The sequence below is a fragment of the Malus sylvestris genome, chromosome 5 (genome assembly GCF_916048215.2).
Source record: "Malus sylvestris chromosome 5, drMalSylv7.2, whole genome shotgun sequence".
Taxonomy (NCBI): Eukaryota; Viridiplantae; Streptophyta; class Magnoliopsida; order Rosales; family Rosaceae; genus Malus; species Malus sylvestris.
The window spans coordinates 42,802,927-42,828,823 of NC_062264.1; the positions used below are offsets into that span (position 1 = coordinate 42,802,927).

General features: G+C 37.4%; 4 protein-coding genes and 1 pseudogene across 5 annotated transcripts; 4 read left to right on the forward strand and 1 right to left on the reverse strand.

Annotated features, from left to right (window-relative positions):
- The first annotated feature begins 1,803 nt into the window (after positions 1-1,803).
- Positions 1,804-5,549, forward strand: LOC126622262 (WUSCHEL-related homeobox 9-like). Its single transcript, XM_050290946.1, has 5 exons — positions 1,804-2,128; positions 2,561-2,896; positions 3,146-4,015; positions 4,696-4,913; positions 5,298-5,549. The coding sequence occupies exons 2-5, from the start codon at positions 2,758-2,760 to the stop codon at positions 5,301-5,303; spliced, it is 1,233 nt and encodes a 410-aa protein (XP_050146903.1). The 5' UTR covers positions 1,804-2,128; positions 2,561-2,757; the 3' UTR covers positions 5,304-5,549.
- Positions 5,550-12,157: 6,608 nt separating this feature from the next.
- On the forward strand, positions 12,158-13,916 carry LOC126622263 (ras-related protein RABA1f-like). The gene is made up of 2 exons (XM_050290948.1): positions 12,158-12,707; positions 13,195-13,916. Exons 1-2 carry the CDS (start codon positions 12,487-12,489, stop codon positions 13,625-13,627), a joined length of 654 nt encoding a protein of 217 aa, XP_050146905.1. The 5' UTR covers positions 12,158-12,486; the 3' UTR covers positions 13,628-13,916.
- An 854-nt stretch (positions 13,917-14,770) lies between these two features.
- Positions 14,771-16,906, reverse strand: LOC126622264 (uncharacterized). 2 transcript variants are annotated; one of them, XM_050290949.1, is made up of 8 exons: positions 16,638-16,906; positions 16,204-16,241; positions 16,028-16,114; positions 15,837-15,923; positions 15,716-15,750; positions 15,544-15,629; positions 15,147-15,212; positions 14,771-15,023 (listed from the first exon to the last, which is right to left on the reverse strand). In XM_050290949.1, exons 1-8 carry the CDS (start codon positions 16,702-16,704, stop codon positions 14,989-14,991), a joined length of 501 nt encoding a protein of 166 aa, XP_050146906.1. In that variant the 5' UTR covers positions 16,705-16,906; the 3' UTR covers positions 14,771-14,988. The 2 variants fall into 2 exon arrangements, with proteins under 2 accessions (XP_050146906.1, XP_050146907.1); XM_050290950.1 differs by having other exon boundaries at positions 15,837-15,920; positions 16,638-16,905.
- A 1,698-nt stretch (positions 16,907-18,604) lies between these two features.
- On the forward strand, positions 18,605-20,422 carry LOC126622265 (cyanidin 3-O-galactoside 2''-O-xylosyltransferase FGGT1-like; annotated as a pseudogene).
- A 3,328-nt stretch (positions 20,423-23,750) lies between these two features.
- On the forward strand, positions 23,751-25,515 carry LOC126622266 (cyanidin 3-O-galactoside 2''-O-xylosyltransferase FGGT1-like). Its single transcript, XM_050290951.1, has 2 exons — positions 23,751-23,875; positions 23,957-25,515. The coding sequence occupies exon 2, from the start codon at positions 24,022-24,024 to the stop codon at positions 25,399-25,401; it is 1,380 nt and encodes a 459-aa protein (XP_050146908.1). The 5' UTR covers positions 23,751-23,875; positions 23,957-24,021; the 3' UTR covers positions 25,402-25,515.
- Positions 25,516-25,897: the final 382 nt, after the last annotated feature.

Sequence of the window (25,897 nt, forward strand, 5' to 3'; positions counted from 1 at the left end):
TCACCCCCAATTCCTAACTAATGGCAAAAAAATAAAAATAAAAAAATAAATTCACATATATGTAAATATTTTAGATAAATAAATATTAAAATTTTAAATAGTGACCTAATTTTTAAACATCTGTTTCATGCTAGAGGCACCTTGATAACCATTTTACTATTAGTTTTCACTTATTATACCACAATCTTATACCACATTATGTGGCGGCTGAGTTGGACATGCCACCTCACTTAATTACAGTATACTTGGATTTCCATATAAATTTTAATTAGTTTTTGTTCAGAAACAGATATTAGATTGAATTAAAACACTTCAATTTTCATATTCTTGCATCCCTCGTCCAGTCGTCCTCAAATACTCTTTTCGTCATCCCAATCTCCTCCTCCCTCCTTAAAGTTCCTCGAATTGTCTTGTGCTTCTTCATCCTCCTTCCTCATCTTTTCCAGAACAAATAGAAAGAACATTAAAAAAAAAAAAACAAAAGGCCAATTGTGAAAGGAAAAAAAAAGCATAATTAATTTCAATAATTGACGAGCAACTGCAGTATAAATCTGAGGATTTTTCAAGAATAGTGACCTCATAACCTTCAATCTGATAGAAAACTTGTTCCCCTTGACTCCATCAAATTTTTAAAGATGCATATAAAGTCATTGTTCAATAAAACGATTAGCTAACCCTTATTTTATGACAATAAAAAGGAAAACAAAAACGATCAGTTAGAAACCAAAAACAATGGAGATTGCAGGAGGCTGAAGATGAAGGAGGGAGGAGATTGGGGTGAGAGGGAGAAAGGAGATGGAGTGGAAAACGAAGCATCAGACCTAATCAATTCTAATTAGGGTGTTTTAATTATTAATTAAAAAAAAAGAATAAGTGTGTTAATTATAGTAATAATAAAACTAAAACTAAAGATGTGGCATGTCCAAGTAAGCTGCCACAAAAGGTGGTATAGAAATTATGGTATAATAATATGGTAAGAATATCATTACTCTTTTCAAAATTTTGCTTTCAATATGAAAACTAAAATTTGAAAGTAGTATCAAAAGAGTTTTTAGTTAAAAAATAAAAAATGAAAACGAAATGATTATCAAACAACTCCAAAATTACAAATAACACGTACGTATTTTTATGCACTTTATCATCTTATATTTTACTGAGGCTTTTATATTTTAGGGCTTAAATAAAATTCCTTTTAGACTTTACCCTGAATGGTTTTCTAAATCTAATTTAAGTCTCTATTTTTAAAACTTACCATATTTAAGTAATTATAGCACATTTATTATTTATAAATTTATCATCCGAAATTTATTCAAAATTCAAAGTCAACAGCAAAATAAAAACAATTTATATTAAACAAACCTCTTAGGTACATAAGTTTTGGTACATAAGTATTGGCACAAATGTATCGGTACATAAGTATCGGCACTAATGTATTTGTACATAAGTTTTAGTATGAATGTATTGGTACATAAATTTCGATACGAATGTATCGGTACATAAGTTTTTGTACGAATGTATCAATATGTAAGTATCTAAACATACATAGATACGTAAAATACATATACATATATATGAAAAAAGTCACACACAATAAAATGTGTGGATGATAATATATGAATTTTCTTATTGTATGAACTTAATAAGGATTATCACTTTATAATATAACAGTAACAATAAATAAATATATGCCCTCGAGTCAATCCAAAAGCCTACATTACTTTCGCTCAAAATAAACCCAAATGTGAGATATGCAATTACTGTACCACGACTCCCACCACCGCTTTCCAATTAAACCCTACATTACACTGCATGCTCCCTTCTCCCTTTGCCTTGACTTTCAAACACCCTTCCCCTCCCCTATTTATTCCCACAACGACCTTTCCCATTAGAATAATCCCAATATCTCACTTCCACCCTCCTCACCTCTCCCGGCCCAATTAATTCCCCACTCACGGCAAAGCAAAACCCCAAACAATTGATCAGAGCAAGCAGGATTCCTCTTCAAATATCAGAAGATAAAAATGAAAAAGAAGGAGACAAACTGATCAGAACAATCCTCACTTCTCTCTCTCTCTCTCTCTCTCTCTCTCTCATATCTCTGATGAAGGTTCTAATTAAGCCCCAGCAGGTATTCTTTTCTAAGTTCCCTTTGCTTCTCGTCGGGTGGGGGGATTGGGTTTGTACTATACTTTTCAGTATTTGAGTAGAGTGCAATCATCAGTTCATGATCATCACTCTTCACTCACTAGTTTTAAATCTAAAGTCTAAAAGAAGGTAATGGGTCGATATATAGTACCTCCCTCTCTCTTTCTCTCTCTTTTAGTTTCACCCCACACAACTTTTTTTTATTTTCATTTCCTTTCTTGTCTATTTTTCTAGCAGGCGATTCCTGTTGTGGGTTCTGCCCATTTTATATAAAAATGAAATTATATTTGTTTAATTATATAATTTCTCATCAGTTTGTATCCTATTTTATATATTTTCTTTGGGAGATGGGAAGGACTAGTGTTTTTTTATTGTACAAGTGTTAATTAATAAACAAGAAATATTGAACTCACAGGAGTAGGTGATGAGACTATAAGAAATGATGTTCTGCTGGGCTAAGGAGAGGATATATCCAGTGCCAGAAAAACAAACAGCAGAAAAGGGTTTCTCCTTCTCTTTTGTTTGGCTATACCTATAGCTTCGTAGCTGCTATAATATCTATCTAGCTTTCTCTCTGTCTCTCTATCCCTCCCTTTGGTCGTCATCATCATCATGGCTTCATCAAACAGACACTGGCCAAGCATGTTCAAGTCCAAGCCTGCTAATTGCAGCACCCACCACCAATGGCAGCATGAAATCAACCCTTCTCTTGTCTCAAACGGCTGCCACCGACCCTCCTCCTACTCCTCAGGTAAATCCCCAAATTCCTATTTCATCACTCACTTCTTTATAACCGTCTTCAACGCTCATTTATATTAAAACTCTTTTCAATATTTTATAATTATTTTTCACGAAAGTTTATACAATCCACTTTTCTGTTTATAATAATCGTAGAATTTTTTTTTTCATAATCCATACCAATTATGCATAATTTGTTACAAATATTATGTTAAGTTTATGTGTACATGTATATTTTTGATTAATTATGTGAATGTAACAGTTGGAGGGTGCGAAGAACGCAGTCCGGAGCCAAAACCTAGATGGAACCCGAAACCGGAGCAAATTCGCATACTCGAAGCAATCTTCAACTCCGGGATGGTGAATCCTCCGAGGGATGAGATCAGGAAGATTAGGGTTCAGCTGCAAGAGTACGGTCAAGTCGGAGACGCCAATGTGTTCTATTGGTTCCAGAACCGAAAGTCAAGAAGCAAGCACAAGCTCCGCAACCTCCACAACTCATCCAGGCAACAACAAACCCACCATCACCACACCCAGCTTCCTATCTCCACCCCCGTCTCTGCCGCCACCACTCTCAACATCATCAATGCCGCCGCCCCTTCGTCCTCGTCCTCATCCTCCTCCGAAAAGTCATCCCCCAAAGCACCAAACAACAAGGCCTTCTCCATGGGGTTCTCCACTCATGAGGCTTCAATCAACTCTCCAACTGCTTCTGTGAACCAAAGCACTAACTTTTTCCAGCCTCACCATCCTCACCACAACGAGGTCTTGCCCGAATCTCCGTTCTTTTTTCCGGTGCATCAGGCCAACATTAATCCTAATTTGACACAAGGGTTCTGCTTCCCTGAGCTGGCTAATGTGGTTCATGTTCCACATCATGAGCAAACCAATAATGATAATAACAACATTGGGCCTTGCACTAATATCCTGCTGAGTGAGATCATGAACCATGGAGCAATATCAAGGAAAGAATATCACCACCATCAGGAAGATCAGATCAAGGCCATGAAGAATGTGGATCATCAGCAACACCTCAATTACAATATCGATATCACCACAACTCCAACTACTGCTGCAGCTTCTTCTACTCCTACTGTCGCTGTTCCATTCCCCGTGATCCACAATAGTCGAGGTAAATAAACTCAAAATTTCATGTTTTGCTAATTTAGATCTCCATATATATGTGCAATACTAGTGATAGATTAGAGCATTTTTCTTTGTATTATGAAGCCATAGTATATACCAAAATGTAACAAAGTGGGATTGGTTGATGATGGGTTTTGTATTTTGGGGTGAAAGTAAGGGAGAGGCATATTCTCCGATCCCTTCCTCCTAATCCACCAAATCAGGGAATCCGTACTATTGAAATTTTGATCAAACGATTACAAACAAGGGTCCGCTTTAAGAGTTATAATAATTTCAACCGTTAGATCAAATTTTAATGGCACGAATCACCTGATTTGGTGGATTAGGAGGAAGAGATCCGGAGATGATCCATTTTCGAAAGTAAGGTTTTATATCATGGGACGAAAGTGATTGCCATGTTTGTCATATATTAGGTATCGAAGGGAGGGTAGATTTGTCTTTTCGATGGGCATGAAGGTTTTAGCTTGCTAGGTTTTTGCGTTTGGGATTATGATGGACGAGTGCATGGGTTTTGATTGACTAGTATGTTCTGTAACCTGTTTGAATTTGGGTAACAATAATTACTACCCGGCCGGACATTACCGGACTGTTCACGTACTGGTGAAACGACGTCGCATACTGTGTGATTGTGTGACTTAATGTGGTGGTGTTTGGAGTTTTGGACAGGCGGTGTTGGTGAAGCGGGTGCAATGGCTCCGGGAGGTGTGGCGAAATCAACGGTGTTCATAAACGACGTCGCATTCGAGGTGGGTGCGGGTCCCTTCAACGTGCGTGAGGCTTTCGGGGATGACGCCGTTCTCATTCACTCCTCTGGTCAGCCCGTTCTCACCAATGAGTGGGGTCTCACCCTCCACTCTCTCCACCACGGTGGTTTCTACTATCTGGTATTAATCTCACACTTATCTTCCTTAAATTATTTTGATTTCTTTTTGCTAATTAAACTTTAACAGTAATGTTATTTGGTTCCTTTCTATATATATATATATATATATATACATGTATATTTTTCCAAATTATAAAAATGTGATACATCAGAGTTCCGGATTTAACCAAGTTGGTTAGAATAGTATTTCTTCTTACATAAGTTCGAATTCCACTTCGTATGAAATATTTTAGATTATCTTATTGTTTGTAAAACAATGTGATTTAGTTTTGTTTTGCATCTTTATTTGTTGGCATCCAGCTAGACCACTGTTATATACGTGTGTGTATTTATTTTATCTATGCTTGCAGTTGATGATCATTAATGTTTTCTTCTGGGATTGTAGATATAGAAGAGGTGGAAGCTATAGCTAGAGGAGACGGGCTGTGGTTTCTGTGTGCCTTTTCTATATATATGTCTTCTTTAATTTGCGCTAGAGTTTGCAATATTATAAACCAGGGCTTCATCAATTTAGGGTTATTTCAGAGTTTGTGGACCTATTGATGTACTATTAGTTTACTTGTTTGTGGTTATATAAAGGATGATAATATATATTTACGTGTGAGGTGTGCTTTTTCTATGAAAGGTTTTAGCTGCACTTAAGTTCTGCTACTTTTCGATTCACTTTCTTATTGTTGAAGGAATCCAGACATCTGGTACTTTTCAATTTTTTTAACATTTGTTCTACAGCTTCCACCCAAAATTTAGATCTAACTGCCACGTTTCTTCCACAAACAACTGTCCACTATTCGTAGTTAGATTGTCACCCAAAGTATGGATAAATAAACCTGTAGTAGCTAAATAAACAAACAATATTGGCTAAAAGGAATATCTGTGATTATATGCTATATAGTTCACACGTATATGGTTTCTTTGCAAAAATTGTAAACGGATGGGTGTATGATATAGAAGCAACAAGTTAATCATAAATTAAATTAGCTAGGAATTTCAACCAATTGTGCAGACCAAAATAGTATATAAATTAGTAATGAATTGAACTAATTAATATACGGTAATGCTTACAAGTAATGGAATGAGCTCATCCTCAAGTTGGGAATGCAAGTATTATCCTTGGTAGGTATGGTCTATATATGTGAAAGGAAGAGGAGGGGTGGGGGAGTAATATATCTGGCTAGGGTTATCATTGGGTCAGATATGGCCTTTTGCTATAGGCGCCCTCAATGGAAGTTTTTGATGAACCCGATCTCTGTGTAACATATTAACTTATTGTCCGTTTATATATAATAATACGTAAAATGGTAACACTATGTGATCATGTTTTGAATACAAAAATTCTTGACTCAATGGGACCCTGGTGAAAAAGACCCAAAAATGCTATCTCATGCAATAACGTCGAAGTAGTTGCATCGTAGTCAATTCAGTTCAATATCTTAGTGACCTTCGGTTCGATCCACCAGAAGACAAAAAATTATGTAAGAAAGAGAAGCTATCTATTAGATGGTGTACACCATTCTGCAATGTGGTAGGGCGCGCCTTACTTTGTGTACATGCACTGTTAATGTGTGTCAATGTGTCATTTTTTTTCCTGAAAAACTTAAGGCATGTGTACTTACTACGAGAAGAAACTTACATATTAGGGCGCGTCCTAAGGAAATAAATAAATTTTAAGATGATAAAAAAAAAGAGTTGATCAGCTGAGTGGTATTTAATATATAACAATGATACACGTGTTGCCAAAACCTTGATCCGGTGTTCCCTGCAAGTTGCCATGGATCGTATGTATGTATGTACACAGAATGAAATTAGGGCTTTTTAATGGATCTGTACATAACATACATTATGAGGTATCTGATATGATTGAAGGTGTGTGCATACAGAAAGTGAGCAGGGTGCCTTTCAGTTTCGGCAATACTTGGATTCGATAGATCATCACCATTTAATAAACATTATACATCTTGCTTCGACGACACATAACAATGAGAATCGTAGGGCCTGACCAGAAACGGAAAAGTATTAATGTTTGACAAACAACCGGAATACATGTTGGAATCCCAAAAGAAAACAATGGGGTTAAAATATGATTACTCCATTATAACTAATATTCAAATTTTTTGTAATAAAACCCCACATCTTATAAATTGGGCATGGGGTAAAGTTAGAGATAGTATCGGTGTCGTTAGAGTGGGGTTCCCCAAGCCCGTTGATCTAAAAAAATTCAACCTGATATCCGAGCAATGTTCGAGCACATGCAAGCCAACGAGCTTAACAAAGAGCTAACCTTTGAGTTTTAATTGTCAATGTGTGGATCTTCACACGTGAGGAAGGTTTAAACATGATTACTCATTCTAACTAATACTGAGACATTTTGTAATAAAACCTCACACCTGATGAATTAAATAAGTGGTAAAGTTGAAAACAATATCAGTGTCGTTAGAATGAGACCTCCGACCTCGTCGATCCAAAAAATTTCAACAATACATGCACTCACTACTCACAGCTGTGTGTTTAATTTCTGCCACATGCTTTCTTTGCCGTATGTATGTGCTTTGCAGTCGGTGATCATCAGAAGAAGGCAAGGCAGATTGTAAGCAGAGCTAGATAGGTCAACTTTTTTTTTTTTTTTTGGTGGTGCAGATTTGTTACGTGCAATTTGCAATCTGAGAGGCCAACAGTACGTAGCTAGTGTTCTTACTTGGATTTGATTGAGTGATATATTGCGATCGATTGGATATATCAAACAAGACCTGCAGGTCTACCAAAATTCCTTGCCCTGTAGTCTATAGCTACATGAGGCTAGGCCTACCACGTCACGTCGTATAACACTAGTCACTTGTGTGTTTACTTTTGCATGAACTATCACGTATTGTGGTGGAAGAAGATCGACCCCTTTACTACACAGGAGAGGTGGAAAGGGATTCAAAGCATGGCGGTGGAAGGGGAAGAAGAAATCTGTTTGATCATGAGGTGCCTTTCCGAATCAACGTATCCAGGGTTTCGGACAAGGATTGTCTGTCCTTCCATTTTCGGTATCCTTCTGTTTTGTATGATTACGATTAAGTTATATCAATATTTTATATTATTTTTTTATAGAAATAATAAGATAAAAATAAATAATAATATAAAATATTAATGTGGCTTAACCGTGACTACATAAATAGGAGGGCATCGGAAATGGAAGGGTAGACAGGGATGATTGTTGGGGGACACTATACAAGCTCGACGTGCCGCGTTAAGATTGGCTGATGTTGATCAGATCATGGCCTACACTCTGCAGTAATCTGCATTTACATGCTCCCACGAGTGGATTAGGTGAAGAGTGAGAGAAGAGAACAGTCACCTTGATGGGATTGTTCTTACATGTCCACCCCACGTATGTGATTTGAAGCTGAAGGTTTCATGTAAATAATTAATTCGGAAATTGACGTGAAAGGAGCGGCGACAAAATACACCCATGAGGTTTCTGGTTGTATTTTAAGAAGAGATTTTTTAGTGTGATTAATATACGAGATGATACATTACGTATTACTAAACAAATTGTAAGATATGTATGCTGAAAAGTTAATAACTTGTGTTTCTCTCACAACTAAAAATTTATTTTTAAGAAGGATTATGATTCTCTCCTCTCCTCTTTCCATCAATTTCTATATCCTTCTCTTACATTCTCTTTTTTGTCTTTCTCTTTCTATAAAAAATTAATGTCAGATGTTGATATGACTTAACTGTGATCATTCAAATAGGAGGGGAGGGAAATGGAGAGAAAAAAAGAGGGGAGATAATTTTACTCCTTTTAGGAAACACAACCTTTATTATTTGGCAAAACTATTGAAAATAGCTTAAAAACTTTGAGTTTTAACGAAAATAACAAAATAAAGGGTAAAGTGAATAATATCATAATTGATTTTTTAGTGTAAAAATGTGATTTTCGCTAAAGTGGACAATACCGGAAGCTTTTCGTTAAAATTCCCTAATTATTTTTACATTACAACATGAAATATTACAGCTTTGATTTTGGCATGAAGTTTATAACCTAAAGTAAGCTAACTTTAGTGATTTAACTTGGACGATCAGAGATGTTGAGTTATCTTGTGTTAGAACAAATTTTAGTTGAGTTGTCGCCTAAAAGCCTTCTAGAAGTGAGCCCGCTTGCAACATCAGTAATTAACGGATGTTCGTATAGTTAGATGTAAGTGTGATTTGAATTGTTATTATTTTCAACCCCAAACCTAAAAATGTATTTTGCAATTGACTATTTATTTTCTCGGTTAGTATTTGATATGATTAAAATCCACTTGACCACGCTCGAGTCTTAAAACAATATGAGCCTCGTGTTAAAGCTATATAATTGTATAAGAAATTAACGAAAAAGTCCATCAAGCTAGGTCTCCGAGGGCGTGAGGTCATCTCCAATTAAAAGGACTAAGGTCATCTCCAACCGAAATGTCCAGAGGGTCAGATGGTAAAAAATATCCCGAAAACCGTCTCCAACCGAGAGCTAAGCTAAAGGGCTCATAGGCCCCACTAAACAAAAAAGGGTCAACCGGCTGGCTTAACCCAACCAGCTAGCCAGCCCTAGGCTGGGCCAGAAATTTCAATGCAATGGCTTGCTGACGTCAGCTAGCCATTATGTTTGAATTTTTTTTTTACAGTTTTTTTTTTTTTTGGGCCACAGTTTTTTTTTAAATATATTTAATTATAGGCCCAAAGTTGATTTGTTCAAAGCTGTGTGTTGGAAGGTGGCTTTTATAAGCATGTTTGGTTACTCAACTCTCTCCCACAGCCGATATGGGACTCTCCCACGCACTTTCAATTTTTTTTTTTTTTTATACTTCCTCTCGCACAGCCAATGTGGGACTCTCCCTCCCACCCACTTCCTTTTTTTTTATTTTTTATTTTTATACTCTAAATAAAACCTCTCACATTTGACTTGAAATATATAAGTTGTATTTTTTAAATTTTACTTGTAGTTATTAAATTTAAGTTGTAGTTTTCAAATTTAAATAATAAATTATGTTTAGCCCTTTGACCCTCGGTTGGAGATGGTTTTTTGTGACATGGCTAAAACGAGCCTTATGGCCCTTTGGCCCTTGGTTGGGGATGGTAAAAAATATGACTATGCATTGTTCATTAAAATATTAATTTTTTGAAGGGCCAGATGGCTCAATTTCTTGGAGGGCCAGTGGGCTAAAATGAGTCATCTGGCCAGCCTTCGGTTGGAGATGGCCTAAATATAGCCTTGTCCAAAATTAGAGCATCTCCAACCGAAGAAACTAAACATGATCCCCTCAATATTTATTAGTTTTAAGTTTATTCTTTAAATTTATTGGTTAGTTAATTAAACTACAGTTTGATGTTTTTAAATCTAGCCACTGAATTTGAATCAATTATTGCGATTGAGGAGTTGACCCCCAAGAAAGGGCTAAGCTGATGGCTACATTTGACCAACCTAATGCCCATTTGGCCAAATAATGGTTTGGTTAGCTGCATATAATTATAGCTCAATCATTGATTGAAGATGAGTTTTTGGGCAAATCATGCCAGTTTTTTGCTTTTAAACCTTTAGCCTTCTCCATTGGAGATGACCTGAGTTTGCATGCTTTTTTCTACCATGAAAGCTGATCCAACATTCACTTTCCTTTTAGTTCAACCTAGCCTAATCTTCAACCTTTGCGCACAATACATAAATTTGTTATAGGGCGGATATGTGGCACTATTTTTTTTACACAATGTTTTACATGTTTTGTGGGACCCACTCTGTAATGTACTTTAACAATCCATACCATCTTTTTTTTTTGGACATTATTCATAGATCATCCTTACAAAAAATTAGAAAAATTCAAAACTATTAAGGCATTCATTTGTAGTGAAGAAAATAGACGAATACTGTTCTACAAAGAAACCCATAATTCTTAACTCAACAGTCATATAGTTTCAGATTTGAGTGATTTTTGGCAGACATGATAATACCTAAAAGATTGACCGTTCAGATAATTGAAATACATTACGAAGTGAACCCTACAAAAATGATGTAAAAAACTTCTAAAAAAAAAGTGGTGCCATGAATACTTCCCCTTTGTTATAATTCAAAACTTATATGATAAACGTCAAATTAATCATGTGTCGGTTAGAAATTATCATGAACATTTGAAAGTAACCAATTATTTAGTCTGAATGAATCTTAGAAATCACGTATCTTACTGGACATCGTTTTTCAATTTTTTCTTTTGTTGGATGTTTTTCAAAGCAGACTCACTCATAAAAAAATAAAAATCAAATCAAATTTGAAATTTGAAATGGTAAACGTTGGATTATTGCTGGTGAAATTAACGTGGATTTGTGGCTGATACAGTCGTAAGAGACTAGAAGAGCTGACCTTTCTTCCTAGAAACTATATCTCAAGATATATGGTGTTCCAACAAAAAAAAAATTATATGGTGTTGAATCCAAATAAATTAAATATATTTCCACAAGAATTTGGGTGTGTATATATTCTGTAATAACAATTGGACCCTTTCTCTATCCAATTTTAAATAAAAGAAACAAAATTACAGATCTATCGGGTTGAATCTAAATAGTAAATGGAGCAATATCATGTTATAAGCAACTCAAATCAGGAAAAAAAAAAATTTAATTTTTGAGAGGAGATTCAAATTTGAATGTAAGAGCAAAATTTCCGTATATTATTGATACGTTATCATGATATTCTAAATAAATAACACGAGATGATATGATTGCATCACACATTTAACTAAAACACCATTACATTATTACTTTCATTTCACGTTCGTCATTCTTGAATGCAAAAGAACAAACACCTGTCGGCCTAATTTTGAATAATATTTGGTTACTCAAATGATAAATGTGAGTTTCTACTTAAAATCGTTCGTTACCAATTTATAAAATTTCGTGTTTATAATTAGAATTGTTCATATTATAAATAACTTTATGAAAATCATCTTTTGCAAAATCAATTAAAACTAAGATTGTTTAGTTATCGAACTGTGTAAGAACAGATAAATAGAATTGGTAAAAGTACTCCAACCGTGCATGTATTTACTACAATAAATTGACTAAACGATCTTATTTTTAATTCATTTTCTGCATAGATGATATTTACAAAGTAATTCATAAAATAAACGGTTCTGATCATAAGCACAAAATTTCGTGGTTTTTTTTTTTTTCTTCATATCTTTGGTTGTTGTGACTAAAAGGTAAAAGGGTCGAGAACTTTTATTTGGGACCGGGAATTCTTAATCATAACCACAATTTCGCCAACTAAGAGTAAAAAGAAAAAACCAGAATTCCAGCTTGCTTTGGGTTGCTGGCTGTCTTCAACCTCCATTTTGCTATATTTCTCGCGAAATCTAACAAAACCCGTTCACCACATAACTCACAGACACACATACATCCACTGCCATCGCCATGATTCTTCATTATTTATAACCAAGTTTCCCAAAACCCATCATCCCAGAACTCCCTCAGATTCCTTCCAAATCGAAAGTAAAAGACAAACCCAAGAGCAAAAACACGACAAAAATTCGCTCCTTTTTTTGCAGTATTTGAATTTTGGAGAGGAGATGGGGGCGTACAGAGCCGACGACGATTACGATTACTTGTTCAAGGTGGTGTTGATCGGCGACTCGGGCGTCGGAAAATCGAACCTTTTGGCGCGGTTCACGAAGAACGAGTTCAGCCTCGAATCCAAGTCCACCATTGGCGTCGAGTTCGCCACCAGAAGCATTCGGGTCGATGATAAGGTCGTCAAGGCCCAGATTTGGGACACCGCCGGCCAGGAAAGGTTTGGATCCGCATTCTCTGTTTCTTTAAAAATCTGGGGTTTTCTTAATTAGATCTGGGAATTCGCATTTTGATTTATTTTCTGGGTTTTCTTGATTTCCTTGATTTCCTTTGAAAGTTGGGGTTGTTTTGCTCATATGGTATTGCACGGATTAGATTATCTTGTTTCTGGATAGGAAAAAGGTTTGTTTTTATGGGTCTGTTTGTTTGATTGGTATTGTTTGGTTGCTGCGAATGCTGAGGAAGATATCATGAAATTGCTAATAAAAACATTGGAGCTTTTTTTTCTCATTGTTTCAGCCATGGGAGAAGGGTAACTTTTTAGTTAGCTGAGCTGAATCTTACTGGGTTTGTATTTGTTTTCGGAATCCATTTCGAACAATCTTCGTTAAGTATGAACACTAGCAGATTATCTTCTGGTTGGTCGACCCCGAATAGACTGCATTGTTCGTAAATATCCATCTGATTTTGTTCTTCTTATGTAAAAGGTATCGTGCGATCACAAGCGCATACTATCGAGGTGCCGTTGGGGCCTTGCTTGTCTATGACGTTACTCGTCATGTTACGTTTGAAAATGTGGAAAGATGGTTGAAGGAGCTTCGCGATCACACAGATGCCAACATTGTGATCATGCTGGTGGGAAACAAGGGAGATCTGCGTCACCTGCGAGCCGTTTCCACCGATGATGCTAAGGCGTTTGCCGAACGAGAGAACACCTTTTTCATGGAAACTTCTGCCCTCGAGTCCATGAATGTCGAAAATGCTTTCACCGAAGTGCTGACCCAAATCCATCGTGTTGTGAGCAGGAAGGACCTTGACATCGGGGATGACCCAGCAGCCTTGCCCAAGGGACAGACGATCAATGTTGGGGGCAAGGACGACGTATCAGCTGTGAAGCAAGACGGGTGTTGTTCTACGTAAAATTTGAAGGAATTGTTCCAAGTGCCTTTCGGAGTTCTATCGGGCGAGGTCATGTCTAATTGTCCATGCAGATGTTGGCCTGACTCCATGAAATTGCTTTTCTCGACAGGATGCTAACTCTTTGAACATTATGCTTTAGATGCTCGTAAGCTTGTCCATGTTACCCAAAAATTTAGGATGTTAAGATCATGTTGTTTTTTTCCTTTGATTCGATTTGAACGACTTGCTTCCCGTTGTGTACTATTGTTCTTTCTTGGTTGAGTTTTATATAAAATTCATTTGTTTGGAAGACACGTAACTCCGCCGCATCTCCAGCACAAAAAGTGAAAATTCAAAATTCGAAACGGAATGGCGATTAAACAGGTTCCAAAAGTTTTCTTTAGTTATATGAATTTCGTGGTTATCTTGCTGATTGCTAGGACTACCACCATTTTTGTGCCATGTTCTGATTCAGATGAAAAATCGAATTCGCACCACAAGATTGCTTCTTTAAACTTCGATTAATATGTGCAAGAGCTATTGATTTAAAATTGAATCGAAATTACGCAGAAGAAGACTAGCTCACCAGGAACTGGTGGAGAAATGGGGCTCATGAGCGTTAAGCTTCATCGGGTTTGTCGGGAGGAGGAAGAGGAGGAGAATCGTCGTTGTGGCGGCCGGAAGAGGGTAGAGGAATGGATTACCGCCCTTGATGAACCAACCGAGGGCAAAAAAGGAAACTCCAGCGAGAATGGTGCTGCCCCAGGCGGGAGAGTACCATCTGCTGTACTGCCTGATGGCGAACTTCACTGCTCCCGGAGCGTCACCGCGTCTGGGATTTCCGGGTCAGGCGGGTTCAGGAAGTGGACGTTTTGGCCTGAGAAACTACTGTTGGGTTTGTTAGTATGGGAGTTGTTGATATAGGAAATAGAAATAGGAACGTTTGGAGGTGTTTTGTTGGGTTTGGGTTCAGTCATGGCTGGTGAATCGGTCGGTTCCCAAAGTTTTGTTTGTGTTTCAGGTTTTGCCGAAGAGGAAAGTGCATCTCTTTTGTTATATATTCCCGGCATTTGCCACCTATCCTAATGGACATATGGCTAACTCTCGCAGCCGAGGAACTGCAATAGAACTGACTAACCAGCTGACTTGTCCGACCATCAAATATCGACAGGATCTCACTTACATTTGATTGATAACATTAATCTTTTATCGATACAGTAAACGTCTATAAATGTTTTACACAGTAAATATTCCAAAAGTTTCTAAAAGGTCTAAAAATATCCAATGGATTTTTACCACATAAGAGTGAAAAATTTCCAATCGGTTTTTCCATTACCGATAATATTCTAACAGCAGCATGACCATGTTTTGCTTCAAGTTGATCATTTGCGGGCTTCAACCTTCTTCTGTTCTTTGGCTGAAACAATTAGGAGTTGAACAATTACAGTTCTTGAAGATCCAGAGCAGAGAAATCGACCCGAAAAAAAGAAAAACGAACAAAGAAAGAAGAAATTAGTTGTGGGGGTCTCAGAAACATTACCAGCTTTTTCTTCTTCTCTCTTTTTAGCAGCTTCCGCCCTTTGCTCTCGTATAAGAGCTAAACGCTCTGCAGGATCAACAAAATGATATCAATAAAAATTCAAAACTATAGCGATAAAAATGTAAATCCAGCCCATAGGAGCCTCCTTTCATTCATTGTTCTTCTCTAAAGAACCCATATCTAACAAGACTTTTCAGCATTAAAATGTGCAGCAATCAATAGGTGTGGTAATAGAACGTGACTAAATATTCGTATCTCTCTCATCATGTGAACGTGTCACATGATGAAAGAGATGATAATAGGAGGTTATCCCCGATTACACCCCATAATTTTCCCCTAATAGACATTCGAACGGATTTAAAGGTACTTTTTGCAAACAATTATCAACGACAATTACCTAGATCTTTCCTTGCTTGTTCAGTTTTTCCCTGTTCTTGCAACCTCATATATCTCTCACGGGTCCTCTGTTTCTCTAATTCTTCTCTGAAAACAAATGAACAAAAATTGAGGATGTCAAAACCGATTAAGATGAAATAAATACGAATATAACTTATATTCCACAGACAAACCTTTCACGCCTTGAGAGTTCAGTTGTCCTTCCCATCTGTAGAGACAAAACAAATATTACTCCTTCACAAAATTCACTATCAGAATTCACAAGCTATTCTCAAAGAAATTTGCAGAACTTACATCAACGTCTCGAGCTTTCACAGTCTTCGGCTTTTCCAAATTCGGATTTTCAATCTCAATAATCCCTTGGATCCCCTTCTTCTTCTGCTAAAATTATTTGACAACACGAAAGAAGATTCGCATTTTTACAAACCAAGACAAACAAAAAACCAAACTTTTCTACAAGGATGACAGTTCATATGTTGACTGACCTCATCTTGTCCTTCGGATTCATCTCCGGACTCCTCTTCGGAACTTGCTACAAAATCTACTTCAACTTCATCATGTTCAGCTTCTCGCTAAGGAAAACAAACAAAATAACTTTCTTAAGCCAAAAAATCAGTAGTTTCGTATCACTATATAATATGTGAGTGCGAGAAGGACAAACCTTGGAAAAAGTTCGAGGACGGCTGGAGGTACCAGCAACTGCAAATTTACAAATACAAGAAAAAGGATATCAGAATTGCTTAATTTGGAAACAATTAACCGATTCTGCGAATCAAACAAACCAAAACAACCAAAATTCATATCAATTACCTAAATTTTACGTCAAATCGTTTTCATGGTCTAAAAAAATTGTAACATCAAACAAACCAACGATCAAAATTCATATAACTTCAATTCAATCACTCACAAAACACAACATGATCAAGCAACACAAATACAACTTGCCAATTCAACGAGCCGAAGGGCTTTAATCCTCTGTTTGGTTACCCAGAAAACCCCCAGAAAGTTGGAGGGAAAGCAAAATTAAAACAACAAACTGGTTTTTAAAACATAAAAAAAAAATTAAAGTTAAGAATTAAGAAGTATTTAGCTTACGAAGATCTTCGGGAGTGGAGAACTGGCGATGGCCGGTGGGCTTGCCCTTGAACTTCCCCCTTCCCATCGTTTGAATTCAAAAGGAAGACGAAACGGCACAAGAAAATTCCGGCTCAAGAGTCTGATCAGAAAATAATCGGAAATTTTGGTGGATTCTGGTGTTTATTTGGGGGCTAGGGTTTCGATACAATTCGACTGTGAAATCGAAAAACCCTAGTCGAATCGTCCCCCCGAGATCCGAGCGGCGTGTTGTGGAGGGAAATCCTCAAAATCCATCGATAAATATGTGAATGCTTCGGCTTTGTTGACTTTGACTCTTCTACTATTGGGTTTTGGGCCTCACGATCAATTTACTGTAAAGCCCAATAATTTTGAATGTCCTGAGTAATCAAAGGGCCCAATTACTTGCAAAGCCCCATTGTAAATGGGCTTGACTACAAAGACCCAATTTCTCTCCACTCCCACAAAAAGAAAACCCGATGGAAGAGTGGGTGGCTAAACTCATAATGGGCAAACAATAATGTGGTTTAAATTTATCTTTGACGATAAACGAACCTAAAATCTCTCACTTACAAGTGAAGATGAATACTAGTAGAATGTAATAATAAGTGACACCTTCTTTTAAAAAAGAAATTTATTATTACTAAAGGAAGACGGTAGGGTACGAAATTGTTAAAAGAGCATCTCCATTTAAGGACTCCAACCGCCATATATGAGAACTCATTTAATGACTTAACAAGAATCTTCATGTCCCTAAAGAAATTTATCTCCAATGGATGAACCTCATATAATCTTTAAATTTAGGAACTAAAACATTAACAAATTCAAGAAAAAAAAAATTGAACCGTTGGATCCCATAGGTAATTAACACTTTTTTAAACTTATCCTTAAGAAAATAAAAACAATTTTTAATTAACACTTTTTTAATTTAACAAAGCTACGTCATTCCCCTTACCCTTCAAATAAAGGAAACATGAATACGGTGCTTCTCCACCACAGCAAACGCACAAGAACTTTTGAGCTTCCTTTGCGCAGGACTCCTCCACAATATCCCTTGGTGTATTTCCTAGTAAAATTAGCATTGATTTTATCTATTGCGGCTGCTTCAGTTGAAAGAGCTTTTTCAGTGATGAAAATTGTGAAGAATCCACATGAGAGTGACGTAACAATTTACACAGTTCGGAAGCTTTAAAGAATACAATTACTAAGATGAAACACCTGAGGTGAGTCCTACTTTTGTGAATTCTGTCAGAACACCGTTGGATTCCTCGTGGCCACCAAAGCTCTGTTATCTTAAACCTGGAGGGGTGCAAAACAAGATTGAGTGGGTTAGTAAAACAAAGTTTTTTTAAAACATTTCAATTAACAACAATTCTAACCCCTCACTGTAAAACCTGTATACTTTCCCAGAAAAATAGTATATATATAATCATATATAATCTCAAAACTCAAATCGCAAGTCTTTAACACTTTTCAAGAAAACATGCCATGCTATGCATCAAAACATAATAAGGATGCAACATTATAACAGGTGAAATAAGGAATTAACCGGACATCGTAATAGGATGGGTGATCAATGGTTGAATGATAATTTGGTTGTGTACATTGAGGAAGATGGATTTGATTATATTGATAATGATGCTATGATACGACGTTTCCAAAATATGAGAACACGTAGTGAACAATTATAAATGAAAGTATGATGATCGATTTTTTATAGCTATTTTTTTACCCAATCACTTTAAATTCCCGGCTCCGACACTGCTTCCATCCAGGTATGTGCATGTTTTTGCACCATGGCATCTAACTTCCAGTTAACTAAATATACAAGTATTGTTTTGTTTGATCTGAGCGATATTCTAATGTAATCAGATTACCGACAGGAGAACCGACAGGAGAATCCGAGCTTCAGTGTATAGGGTTGTCCACGCCGATCTAGCCAGCTTGACTACATTCCGTTTGCAAACATGGGGGACAAGAAACTTCACGTTCCCATGTATCCTTGGTTTGCAATGCGGCACCTGATCGCATTCCTCCACACCTGCAACAAATTAGCTGAGAGAGGCCACATAATCTCCTTCTTTGTCCCCGTCAAAACCCTACAAAAGTTAGAGGTTTTTAATCTCTACCCGGATCGCACTGCCTTCATCCCCATCAATGTCCCTCACGTTGACGGGCTTCCACCGGGCACCGAAACCACAGCTGACGTTCCTTTCCCCCTGCACTCGCTCCTCATAACCGCCATGGACCTCACCCGGCCTGCAGTTGGACAAGCCCTCAGGGAACTCAAGCCCGATTTTATTTTCTTCGACTTCACGCATTGGCTGCCGGAGTTGTTACATGAGCTTGATATGGGCATTATGTCCATACATTACCGTATTATTAGTCCTGCAACCATCGGGCACCTGTCAACTCCCGAAAGGAATCCGATGGAGAAACAGCCAACAGCGGCTGACCTTATCCTGCCTCCGCCATCCTTCCCTGCATCATCGATTACCAACGCACGAAGCTCATGGGCTTGTAGCGGTCATGTCGATGGAATTCGGCAGTGGGGTGACATTCACGCAACGCCAATTTATTTGTTTTAGTGGATGTGATGCTATTGCTTTCAAAACTTGTAGAGAGATGGAAGGGCCCTATTGCGATTATATCGAAACCCAATATAAGAAGCCGGTGATTCTGGCAGGGCCGGTGGTGCCAGAGATCCCAACTGTTGAGTTGACGAAAAATGGGCAAAATGGCTTGAAGGGTTCGAGGTCAAAAGCATGATTTACTGCGCATTTGGAAGCCAATGCATTCTGAAAATTGATCAGTTTCAAGAATTGTTGTTGGGTTTTGAGCTCACAGGTTTGCCCTTCTTCGCGGCGCTGAAGCCGCCTATGAGAGCTGAATCGATCGAGTCAGCATTGCCGGAAGGGTTTGAGGAGAGGACACGAGGAAGAGGGGTTGTTTACGGTGTTAGAATATAAGTATGAAACTGAATATTATAACCGGTTACAGTGTTTCAATTGACATAGAAAAGTCTTGCTAGAAAGCTTAAAACTATCCTAAATCTTGTAGGATTGTAATTCAGATATGATTTTGGATTCATAGTTGGTATCCTATGGTGTTTCTAATAGGAGAATTATTAGGATTAATCTATAATAAATAGCGGTCACTGCTCTCACAAAATACATGCTCAATATTGAACTAAAACCTATTGTTAGTTTGAGTACTTTTGGTTTTGCAAGAGAGGAGAAGGTGCACTGTTTAGAAGTTTACTTTGGCTTCTTCTTCTGCTGCTTTTACGTGTTAGTTTGTCATTGTGTTTATCAAATTGTGATTTTAATACTTGAATAAGTTTGTGGTTCATGAGTTTAATCTCTTAACTTATATTTTTGATAAGTTTAATCTTACATACGGGGGTTGGGTTCAGCAGCCATTGTTCTTGAGGCACCCTTCTGTGGGGTGCTTTGTGACTCATTGCGGCTCAGGGTCTTTGTCCGAGGCGCTAGTGAATGAGTGCCAATTGGCTGCTGCCGAATGCGGGTGATCAGATCATCAATGCGCGAATGATGGGCCGCGATCTGAAGGTGGGAGTCGAAGTGGAGAAAGGAGACTTAGACGGCCTGTTCACGAAGGATGGTGTTGCCAAGGCAGTGGAAGCTGTGATTGAGGATGGCGGTGAGGTAGCTGAGGAGGTGAGGAGCAACCATGCAAAATGGAGGGAATTTTTCTCCGGCAAAGGGCTTGGTAGCTCTTATTTGGATAGTTTTGAACAAAAGCTGCATCAACTGCTTGAATGATTTTCTCTAAGTAGCCTTTGACGAAGTAAACTTCCTCAATTCGTTTTCTTCTGCACGCTATGATAATTATCTTGATTGATAGAGTTTTATGCTTAAATCTTGTTCTTTGAAACTTCATTCCTAAGAAGAATGTTGGAATTTATGTTGAAGTAAATGAAACAAATTACTAGACGTGTTATGAATTGAAAGGATTTGTAGCACCACGGCAACATTCCATATATATATATATATATATATATGTTTGATCTTTTAAGTTAGAAGTAACAGATTATTATTTTGTTCTTTGTTTCAAGCTTTTTTCTTGGTGTGACCTTTTCCTGATTTGCAATTGTCAGTTTTCTACTCTTGCACTTGATCTTCGATTAAGCCTTACAATTTTTGACACCCTTACAGAAAATAATATGTGCTGGATAATGGTTTTTGTATGAGACCCAATAAAACTCAATCCTATCCTAACTTTTAGGGACTGACCGACAGGGACCCCAAATTTCCAAAATAGAATTCTCTCATCTCCTATTACCATCCTCTTCAATCATCTCCTCTCACTCTTTTTTTTGTCTTATTCTCTATATAAAAATTTCAACACAAAATGTAGATATGACGTAATCGCAATCGTTTAAATAGAAGATAATAGAAGAGAAGAGAGATTCGGAGGGGAGATAATCCTACTCCCATATTCCCAATCCCGCAAATTTAACAAATCATGATGGTTTACTTTTCAAAATTCGTTATCACAACTAAAGTACTGCATTTATTGAAAAGAATTTTATAATAATTGGGAACTTTAATGAAAAGGTTTTGGACAAAATTTATTTTAATAAAAAAAATCCACTAAGTAAGCGGCATTTTATTACAATTGTAGAAAGGTGTTGAGTCATTGCATGACAACGTGGGTTTAAACCCTACTGGTAGCAAAACTAACATCTAATCAAACAAAATCTATTGTTAGACAAAAAAAAAAAAAAAAAAAAACCATCTACTAATTTTATTTAATGTAAAGAGCCTCAAATTTAATGAAAATGATAAATATTTACTAATTAATGAAACCCTCTTTGTCAATCAAAAGAGAGTGAAAATACAACTTATTCTTTTATCACAAAAAAAATGATGGGCAATAATGTAATTTTACAAGTCTAAATTTTACTGTTTTTTTATTAAAGTCTCACCTACAGGTGATGTTAAAATATCTCTAATATTTGAAATTAAAAAAAAAAACAAAAAAACAAAAACCCGCTACTTTCTCTCTCCCTCTCTCTTTCTCATTTTCTAAAAAAATGTGTTCATACACACAAAGTGTGTAGGCAAATGCTAGTACAATATAATAAGAACAAAAAGTAAAGCCCATAAATAGCAATCATGTTCGTCAGTCCAATTCCTCTCGATTTGTCCGTCAACTAGCAAAAATTCCTCTCAATTCATGATATTTAGAGAGTGAGAAATGTTGATGCTGGAATATGGTGTTTATTTGGGGGCTAGGGTTTCGATAAAATTCTACGGTGAAATCGAAAAACCCAAGTCGAATGGCCCCTCTTTGATATGCAAGCCGTGTTGGAGAGATTTTTCAATGTGATCAGTATACAAAGTGATACACCACATATCACTATACAAATGATGAGATGTATGTGCTAAAAAGTTAATAACTTAAAAAATAAAATTTTCCACAACTTCTATTAAAATACGTGGTATACCACGTGTGTTCACGTTATAATTAAAAAAATTTCGCCGTGCTGTGGAGGGAAATCCAAAATATCCCACTATAAATATGTGAAAGCTTTCGGTTTTGTTTGACTTTGACTCTTCTACTGTTGGGTTGGGCCTGATGGTTAATTTACTCTGCATAAACAAGGGCCCAATTACTTGCAAAGGCCCGTTATAAAAAATTAATGGGCTTGACCACAAAGACCCAATTTCTCCCCATCCCCGAAAAGAAAACTCTGATACGGGACGGAAGCAATAGACTTGTAGCTTAAATGGTTGAAAGTTTTTATTCATGCATCTCATTTTCACGTCTCATGTCCCAATCTTCCCTCCTCAGTATCATTAGCTTTAGGCTGGACCTATCTGCACACTCTCTGTTAATTTTTGTCTTTTGCTCATTTTTAATTTAATTGATATGACGACAAAAAATAAGAAGGATGTGTATAATAAGGTATATAAGAAACATGATATGGTGACTGAAATGGAAATGGAATTTGGAATTTGGAATTTGGAACGACACCACACACATTTTACACTTTTGTGGCTTACCCTAGTTAGTCAATTCGGAGTTGGTAAATTCAAGTCTAATATGCGCATGTGCATATTTTTTTATATAAATATTATTGTATCGTATAAATACACGTAATTTTCAAGCAATTTTGAATAATACAGGTTAAATTTAGCATGTTATACACCTATTTTTTCATACATTATTGAAAAAAGACTAATATTAAACAACATTGGAAAAAAAAAAATCCTTATCTTTTTATGTAAATTTGATGATGCATATATTTTTCAACAATTCATCAAGGGGTGCAACTCGGGTGGGTTGGACGGATTGGAAGGTCAACCCAATCTTAACCCAACTTTTACAATTCGGGTTCGGGTTTAGGTTGTCATTCGGGTTCATTTGGGATTGGGTTTAATTGGGTTAGGCTTTACTTGGGTTGGGTTCGGATTGTCCAACTTTTTCAAGTTTAATCTTGTACCAACTTAGTTTCCAAGAATTCCTAAAAAAATTAAGCCAAGTAGCATCAAAGCTAGCTAACTTTACATAAATCAATCTACTATAAAACTTTAGGATTTAGAGACTACGAATATGAGCTGACTAATTAACGCCTCTTATTACCTAAAAGTTTAAGTAATTATAAAGGATAATTTATTAAAAAATATTAGAAATGGCGGAAGTTTTTGGACTTGGCTCACTTGGGTGTAGTATTAGCATTAATTGATATGTATTTGGTTAGTCGGGTTGGGTTGGGTTGGGTTGGGGATGGACGAGCAAATGATCAACCCAATTCAACTCAATCAATGAACGGGTTGAAATTAGGTTGGGTTCGGACGAGTTATAATTATATAAAAAACTCACTCGTTCGGGTTTAAAATCGTATGGACGGGTTAGGATTGGCCCAACCCAAGTTACACCCCTAAATTCACCATTCACCATTCACCAACCAGAAAAACCAAAGGAAACTAGAAGCACATCACATTTAGCATCACCAAAACGACCACTTCTCACTCATATTTTTTAGCCGTGATCGATATCTACTTCTGACTACCAGTTGGTTAAATATCCAACAAATTCGCAGATTTTGTGTACTTTGACTCATTCTTCTTTAGGCATGCAATACTCATTTCGAACCCCGAGTTAGGTAAACAAATTTTTTTCCTTCTTATTTTTGTCCCAACTTACAGCAGCTATTTGTGCTGATTTCTGATTAGTACCAAGAGTTCCTTGGTTCTTCGATGAACAAGGTAAGTACAGCTTGTACTGTACATGGATTGTTTTGTTTGATCTGAGCGATATTTTGATATTATAATTTAAACTACTGAAAGGAGAATTCAAGCTTCAGGTTGCCCCACACTGATCTAGCCAGCTTGACTACGTCCAGCCTGCAAACATGGGGGCCAAGAAACTTCACATTGCCATGTATCCTTGGTTTGCAATGGGGCACCTGACCTCATTCCTCCACATCTCCAACAAATTAGCTGAGAGAGGTCACAGAATCTCCTTCTTTATCCCCGTCAAAACCCTACAAAAGTTGGAGGCTTTTAATCTCTACCCGGATCGCATTGCCTTCATCCCCATCAATGTCCCTCACGTTCCCGGCCTTCCCCCAGGCACCGAAACCACAGCTGACGTTCCTTTCCCTCTTCACTCGCTCCTCATGACCGCCATGGACCTCACCCGGCCTGAAATTGGACAAGCCCTCAGGGAACTCAAGCCCGATTTTGTTTTCTTCGACTTCACACAATGGATGCCGGAGTTGTTACATGAGCTTGATATGGGCACTAAGTCCATACATTACTGCACAATTAGTCCTGCAACAGTCCTGTACCTGTCAACCCCCGAAAGAAATCTGATGGAGAAACAACCAACGGTGGCTGACCTTATGCTGCCTCCGCCATCTTTCCCTGCGTCATCAATTACGCTACGAACGCACGAAGCTCGTGGGCTTGTAGATGTCATGTTGAAGGAATTCGGCCGTGGGGTGACATTCATGCAACGCCAATTTCGTTCTTTTAGTGGATGCGATGCTATTGCTTTCAAAACTTGTAGAGAGATAGAAGGGCCCTATTGCGATTATATCGGAACCCAATTAAGGAAGCCGGTGTTTCTAGCAGGGCCGGTGGTGCCAGAGACCCCAACTAAAGAGTTGGACGAGAAATGGTCAAAATGGCTTGAAAGGTTCGAGGCCAAAAGCATGATTTACTGTGCATTTGGAAGCGAATGCATACTGAAAATTGATCAGTTTCAAGAATTGTTGTTCGGTTTTGAGATCACAGGTTTGCCCTTTTTCGCGGCGCTGAAGCCGCCTATGGGAGCTGAATCGATCGAGTCAGCATTGCCGGAAGGGTTTGCGGAGAGGACACGAGAAAGAGGGGTTGTTTACGGGGGTTGGGTTCAGCAGCCATTGTTTTTAAGGCACCCTTCTGTGGGGTGCTTTGTGACTCATTGCGGCTCAGGGTCTTTGTCCGAGGCGCTAGTGAATGAGTGCCAATTGGTGCTGCTGCCGAATGTGGGTGATCAGATCATCAATGCGCGAGTGATGAGCCGCGATCTGAAGGTGGGAGTGGAAGTGGAGAAAGGCGACTTAGATGGGCTGTTCACAAAGGAGGGTGTTTCCAAGGCAGTGGAAGCTGTGATGGAGGATGGCGGTGAGGTAGCCGAGGAGGTGAGGAGCAACCATGCAAAATGGAGGGACTTTTTATGCCGCAAAGAGCTTGAGAACTCTTATTTGAATAGTTTTGAACAAAAGCTGCATCAACTGCTTGAATGATTTTCTCTAGGTAGCCTTTGGGGAAGTAGGATTCCACAATTCGTTTTCTCACACGCACGCTATGATAATTATCTTGATTGATTGAGTTTTATGCATAAATCTTATTCTTTGAAACTTCGTTCCTAAGAAGAACATTGGAGTACTAATTAACTTGAAGTAAAAGAAACAGATTACTAGAGTCGATCTTTTAAATTAGAAGTAACAGAATATTATTTTGTTCGTTGCTTCAATCTTTTTTTCTTGGTGTGACCCTTTTCTGATATGCAAATGTCAGTTTTCTACTCTCGCACTTGATCCTGGAGCGAGCCTTACATTTTTTGAAACCTTTTCTGTTTGAACGAGGAAATTAAAGATTATTAAGGAATTCTAAAATGATGGAAATTGAAATGATGAAACTTTATTTTTAAAATTTTTTGATTTTCTTGTTTGGTTAATCTAAAAGAACAATGTAATTTGAATACGGAATTTGCTATTTTTAAACTCTCATTCATAGAAA